This window comes from Triticum dicoccoides, chromosome 7A (assembly GCF_002162155.2).
Source record: "Triticum dicoccoides isolate Atlit2015 ecotype Zavitan chromosome 7A, WEW_v2.0, whole genome shotgun sequence".
Lineage (NCBI taxonomy): Eukaryota > Viridiplantae > Streptophyta > Magnoliopsida > Poales > Poaceae > Triticum > Triticum dicoccoides.
Genome location: NC_041392.1, coordinates 568,199,823 through 568,206,896, shown reverse-complemented (window position 1 = coordinate 568,206,896; position 7,074 = coordinate 568,199,823). Strand labels below are relative to the sequence as shown.

General features: G+C 47.9%; 1 protein-coding gene across 1 annotated transcript; it reads left to right on the top strand.

Annotated features, from left to right (window-relative positions):
• The first annotated feature begins 612 nt into the window (after positions 1 to 612).
• LOC119328340 (G-type lectin S-receptor-like serine/threonine-protein kinase At2g19130) lies at positions 613 to 3,262 on the top strand. Its single transcript, XM_037601334.1, has one exon. It carries the CDS (start codon positions 685 to 687, stop codon positions 3,175 to 3,177), a length of 2,493 nt encoding a protein of 830 aa, XP_037457231.1. The 5' UTR covers positions 613 to 684; the 3' UTR covers positions 3,178 to 3,262.
• Positions 3,263 to 7,074: the final 3,812 nt, after the last annotated feature.

The following is a 7,074-nucleotide window of genomic DNA, read 5'->3' as shown; positions in this document are numbered from 1 at the left end:
CTACAGCCTACTTATAGTATTTCGGTTCCTTTGTTGGTATTTAAGAAACTACTTATTAAAATGCATACATGTATAGAATGCTGAAAAAAGTTTTGCACGATTTTTCTCGTGGCAACAGCTGGGTTAAGTTGACCCGTTTGCAGTGGCGTCGTCCCCTATTCGCCAGCCTTGTCTTCCCTCACGTTGCCTCTCCTGTAGTCCTAGGCCTCCTGGGAAATACACTTGTGTTCTTGGTGGTATATGCACCCTATATGGGGATTTATTTTTAATTTTTTAATAAAAAGTCAAAATAGGTAAGAACTATTTTGACAAAATACTTGACTTACTTTTGCACTAGTATAAAAATTCCGACGAAAAAAAAACAAAAGTTGACCTCACAGCAAAAAAGACAAAATTTATTTGCTATTATAGGTCACTATTCACACTATTTTAGCCAAAAATTTGTCTTTTTTGAAAAGAAGTCAAAGGGATATTTTTTTCGTGGATATTTTTTCTCACGAATACAATAGAAGGTCAAGTTTATTTCAAAAATATTTTCAGGAATTTTTGACTTTTTGTTGAATTACTAATTTTTTCCCCATATAGGGTGCATATGTCCCCATAGACCAAAAGTTCCCCTCCTAGGCCTCCTTCATTGAATAGCCGAGCCGAGGCCGAGCAAGCAGACATACGTGCAGAGCAGCCATGGCTACTCTCCACATGTTCCTCAGCATCCTCCTCCTCTTCCTCCTCATCTCCGTGCAGACTATTCCTCCTACCACAGCCACAAAAGATGATACTCTGGCGCCAGGCCACGCATTGGCCGTCGGCGACAAGCTCGTTTCCAGCAACGGCAAATTCGCGCTTGGCTTCTTCCAGCCCGGCGCCGGCAACATCAGTAGTAAGTCATCTACCTCTCCCGGTTGGTACCTTGCCATATGGTTCAATAAGATCAATGTCATCACCCCCGTCTGGGTCGCCAACCGGGAGAGGCCGATCGCCGGACCCGACCTCAGAGCGACACAGCTCCAAATCTCAAAAGAAGGCAACCTTGTCGTCTTAAACAACGCCACCCAATCCGTCGTCTGGTCCACCCACATCACCGGAAACAGAACCAACGCCACCTCCACCACCACCACCAGCAGCAGGGCCATCCTCTTGGGCAGTGGAAACCTCGTCATAGAAAGCCCGTCAAGTGAGGTGCTGTGGCAGAGCTTCGACGACCCAACCGACGTGGCGCTCCCCGGCGCCAAGATCGGCTGGAACAAGGTCACCGGCCTGAACCGTGTCGGCATCTCGTGGAAGAGCCGGATCGACCCGGGCCTCGGCTCCTTCAGTGTGGGGCTGGAAACCAATGGCACCAGGATGGTGATGGTGGGGCACCGAGGCTACCCTTCCCAAGTTTACTGGTCATGGTCGCCCGACGAGTCGCCGATGCAGATGCCAGCACTCCGAGCGCTGCTGAAGATGAACCCACAGACCAGAGGGTTGGTCGTCCCGGAATACGTCGACAACAGCGAGGAGGAGTACTACATGTACACCTCACCTGACGAGGCCTCCTCCACATTCCTCTCCCTCGACACGTCTGGTCAGACCAAGCTGAACGTATGGTCGCAGGCCAACCAGGCATGGCAGACCATCTACGTCCAGCCCATCGATCTCTGCCGCTCATACGCCACATGCGGACCGTTCACCGTCTGCACCGGCAGCTCGCAGCCGCCCTGCGAGTGCATGGAGAGCTTCTCCCGGACGTCGCCTCAGGATTGGGAGATGGGTGATCGGACAGGAGGGTGCTCCAGACGCACTCCGCTGGATTGCAATGGCAACAAGAGTTCGACAGACGTGTTCCACCCCGTAGCTCGTGTCACATTGCCCTACGGCCCCCGGAGCTTACAGGATATTCCTCCAACTGCAACTCGGGGCGAATGTGAATCGGCCTGTCTCAGCAACTGCTCCTGCACTGCTTACTCCTACCAAGACAGCAAATGCTCTGTTTGGCATGGGGATTTGTTCAGTGTAAACAAGGATGATGCCATCGAGATCCGCTCTGAATACACTCTGTACATTCGCCTTGCCGCCAGAGATTTCCCAAGTTCCACAGGAGATAAAAGAAAACCAGTACTAACCGGAGTTGTTATTGCTGCAAGCGTTATCGGTTTTGGGTTGCTAATGCTCATGTTGCTACTAGTGATCTCAAGGAACAGATTCAGCTGGTGTGGTGTGTCGTCAAATGCCACCAATGAAGATAGTGTAGGTGTTGTTGCCTTTAGATACGCCGACTTGGGCCGTGCTACAAAAAACTTCACAGAGAAGCTGGGGGCCGGAGGTTTTGGTACTGTATTCAAGGGAGCTTTAAGTGACCTGACTAGTGTAGCAGTGAAAAGGCTTGAGGGTGCACATCAGGGAGAGAAGCAATTCCGGGCAGAGGTAAGTGCACTTGGACTGATCCAACACATAAACCTGGTGAAATTGGTTGGTTTCTGCTGTCAGGGTGATAAGAGGCTACTTGTGTATGAACACATGTGCAATGGTTCTCTCGACTCCCATCTGTTCGAGAGCAATGGCACAGTCCTCGACTGGAGCACCAGATATCAGATAGCCATCGGAGTCGCTAGAGGATTGTCCTACTTGCATCAGAGTTGCCACGAATGCATCATACACTGTGATATCAAGCCAGAAAATGTACTCCTCAATGAAGCATTTGTCCCGAAAATTGCGGACTTTGGGTTAGCATCGGTCATAGGAAGGGATTTTAGCCGGGTTCTAACTACATTCAGGGGAACAATGGGGTATCTTGCCCCAGAATGGCTTAGCGGGGTTGCTATTACATCAAAAGTCGATGTTTACAGTTTTGGCATGGTACTGATGGAAATCATATCAGGAAGAAGGAATGCATCTGTGGTACACACTAGCGGCAGCGACCATGTTGCTTATTTCCCTGTGCAAGCCATCAACAAGCTTCACGAGGGACATGTGCAGAGCTTGGTGGATCCACAATTATATGGCGACTTCAGCTTGGATGAGGTTGAAAGAGTTTGCAATGTAGCATGTTGGTGTATCCAGGATAATGAGTTGGACCGGCCAACAATGGGTTTAGTGGTCCGAGTTCTTGAGGGTGTAAAGGAGCTCGATATGCCCCCAATGCCAAGGCTTCTTGCGGCTATGACAGCAGAATGCTCCGATGTCGCTTCCATGTAATAATTCTAGTTACTTCTAATGTCTATGATACTTTTATTTGCTTCAGCAAATTTTATGGTTCTGGTTTGGATCGTGTAACAGCACAAAGATCAAAAGATATAAAATAATATAACAAATAATTTCTTTCTTGCATCTTATAGTTCATTTGATCTCTTACTGGAATTCTAAGTCGCTTAATGAATAATTTCCTAAAAAATAAACAATAATTTAAAAAATACAACTATTGCTTAAAAAGACATAAGTATGCAAATTAAATGCTGGATGCTAAAGGCTATCTGAACTAAGAAATATCATTATTTATAAACTAGTCATCAACCCGTACACCTGCACACTGGGTAATTTAGTGAAAATTAAAATCATCTGTCGGAATATGTTCACATTTGAAATGCGACAAAAATCTATGCATACATATTTGAAAGATAAGAAACATGTAAGAGTTGGCACATCTATCGGTCTGAAATGCATGTAGTTTGTTCAGCTATTTCTTTTTACTAGAATGTTGCTTCTATTTATGGTGTTTAAAGGTTTCAACTATATTTATTACTTTTAGTTATCGTTCTATTGGGGAACTTCAGTTTATTTAGCATCATTTTGGTATGGATAATTTTTTTATTTGAGGTAAAGCTCCAATATTAACTAGAGGAACAGCAAATGAGGAAATAAATAGTCTTGAAAAAACAGTAGGACATAGTCTTAAATGTTAAGCACTCAAGTAGGGTGAACATGGCTATTCAATCTAAACTCAACAGCAAAGATGACACAACGAAGCATGAATATACCTTTTCCAAGAGAAGCTACCTGAACACATTTTGACCTTAGGGAATAGACCATGTGAAAAATTCATTAAGCATGAAAGAGCTATAAAAAAAATAAGCATGCCATTCACCTTTAGAAAGAGCAGCTACCTGAACAGATTATGGCCTTAGGAAAGAGCACATCACTCGGCTCGTTCAGCAAGAAGCACCTATAAAAACAGCAAGTAAGCCATTGAATGTATTATACTTTGACAGATAACATGATTTCTAAGATGAACTTCAAAGAAAAAGCACTTTGGTTCCCTTTCTTTCTGCATCCATCAGCATCTTTTGATAACAAAATACACATTACCGAAAAAGGCTTTCGTCCGGCTTTATATATAAAGCAATAACCAACAACCGGTCAATACAACCCACAACACAACACACCAACACACACTCACCCTAGGCCGGATACATAGGTGCCAAAGGCCTACAACAACAACACCCCGAAGGACATGAAGTAGACGCTAAAGAGCCACCAGAGCTCTTCCTGGAGAACCGGCGAAGAGGTGAAGTTGAATGAGGATGAACTGAGAGCTCCAAGACAGTGCCTTCAAGAAGGACAGAACAAAACGCCGCCACCGGCCGATCCAAAGATCTAGATTTTCATCCAGAGCATGACGAAGGGAAATGAGTAACCACGACGGAGACTTCAGGAAGATGACGACGTCCATTGGCGCCGCCTCCATCGGCCTGGCCAAGCCAGACAGGGTTTTCACCCCGGCAGCAAAACTCCGTCTTCACCACAACAGATCGTCAAAACGCCAGCCACCACGCCGCCCACACGGCCATGGTCGCTAGCCGCCCGCACCTGAGCCACAAGCTCAGCCCACGAGCACCGCAGCACCTACCACCCGGGCCGCCGCCCAGGTAACAAGACACACCATAGACCCTCCATGGCTGCAAGAGATGCACCGACCGGCAACAAGGCCGCAGCGACCAAAACGACCAGATCGATCAGGGAGCCAGCAGGTCGGAGAAGAGGTGAAGCAGGAGCGGACCAAGTCGATGTCTGCACCCCTGCCGGTAACAGGCAGCCCGACTGCATCGGCACCACCCATCACACCCGTCACCTCTCCAACGTCGCACCCTGCAATGCCCAACCTCGGCTCCCGGCCTGGATCTGCATCTGGTAGGAACCGGACACTCGCCCAACGACGCGAGGCGCCGGAAAGACCACATCATGTCGCCGCTAGAGGACCAAGGGGCATCCACACGAGCAGCTCGCCAACGGCCACACGCCGGAGCCTGTCCCGCCGCCGCAACGAACCACCCCGCACCACCACCGTAGACCGTCACTACGCCGTCACGGCCCACACCGATGCAGCAACCCAGAAATATCAGTCTCTCAGAGGCATATCAGTTTCCAAACTTCATTAATGCAAAATCAAATTAAAGCAGATGCTCATTGCCGGTTAAATTGGACAAACTTTTGTGCCAAACTCTCACATCCTAAAGTAAATGTAAGCATAACATTGTCAGTTGGATGTCATTATATAAGAACACCAAATATGCAGCAACCGAATTTAGGAAATTTATATTCCACGGTACATAATAAATGCTTAGCACTGGATCTGTGGTTTTGACCTATAGGCCACTTCCCCTTTTTCTCAAGTATAGAGATGACAATCTAAAGATTAAAAAGTACATTCATGGAGTATCTGCGTCAGTTGATGGCATATTTTATTGCTGAGCCTCAGTCCATTACAATATCTAATGGACTCCAAATGATAATGAATTTGTCAATCCTTATAAATTTGAACGAAATCACATTAAAAACGATGGGTAACAATAACAACTTGTAACTGCTAAAAACAGCAGCTCTCACCTGCTCGCCTCTGCAGCCTCATGTGCTACCTTGATTTTAAGTATTATTCCCTCCGTAAACTAATATAAGAGTGTTTAGATCACTATTTTAGTAATCTAAATGCTCTTATATTAGTTTACAGAGGGAGTATTAATTTGAACTCTGATGCCCAGGACTATGACGGACCAGAGGGCAAAGAGAAACAATCTTTCACATACACAGGCTGCGTGTGTGCGGTGGCGGTTCTTGCCTTCTTGGTGCCGTCTGCCGGAGAGACGGAGGGCCTGGCGGCCCACGAACCCTAGGTGGCATGCTGGCGATGGAGTCGATCGGACCGCCGGAAGCAACTCAAGCAGGACACGTTGATAGAGACTTAGAGAGGGTGAACGGCGGCCGCTGTACCGGAGGCGAGCAGATAGAGGGAATGCGGCGCGGTTGGAGAGGGGGACGGCGGTCGCTAGATTAAAGGAAGGGCTGAGTTTATTTTTCAGCTGGTACTGGTTCGTGGACACATGGACCTATATTACTGGACCGCACGTTAAGTTGAAAAAAAGCATTCGGCCCTGCACGACCCAGCCAGGCCCTACAGGAACCCTAGACACATTTCTTTTTCTTGATGATTTCCAACCCTAGGCACTCAACCCCGTAGTCGTTAGTCGCCGCGGCTAGGTGGACACTGGCACGCGGAGCCTGCAACGTCGCTGCATGGGATGGGAGCCGACGTCGCCGCCGGACGGGGATCTCGTGCTGCCGGAGCTTGGCGGCCACTGCAGCCACCTCTTGGTGCACACGGTCGCCAGTCGCCACTAGCTCGGGGAGGTAAGGGACTTCGCAAGTAATTAAGTTCGGTTGCCTGTATAAGCAGGCCTGTAGACGTAGCTATGCAATGTGGTGTTTTTGCTTGGTGACCATGGGATGGGTAGACTTGAATGGCTTGAGATGGGAGGTCCCTGAACAGGTGGTTCAGCTGTCTGTTTCGAAGAAGGGTGGTTTTTGCTCGGTTCAGTTGTATGGGTCACCAAGAACGACGCTTCATTGCAAGTCCTGGGACTGGTCAAGCTAGAGTGCAGACGTACGGGATTGTATCTAAGTAGATGCTCTTCTATTGCATGCTACAGCACTGAGTGCATGCACCCGTACAAACAATTGGTCAAGTGGCTTAGGACCCAGCCACAGTTCAGTCTCGAATCAATCAGCATTCAGCAACATGGTAAGGAATTGGCCCGCATTCAATATAACCAAGGTACTGCTATCGCAGAAAGAGACCCGTAGCCCCGTGTCGCCCCCCCCCCC

Coding starts and splice junctions, on each gene's coding strand:
- LOC119328340 (XM_037601334.1), top strand. CDS start 685: ATGGCTACTCTCCACATGTTCCTCAGCATCCTCCTCCTCTTCCTCCTC.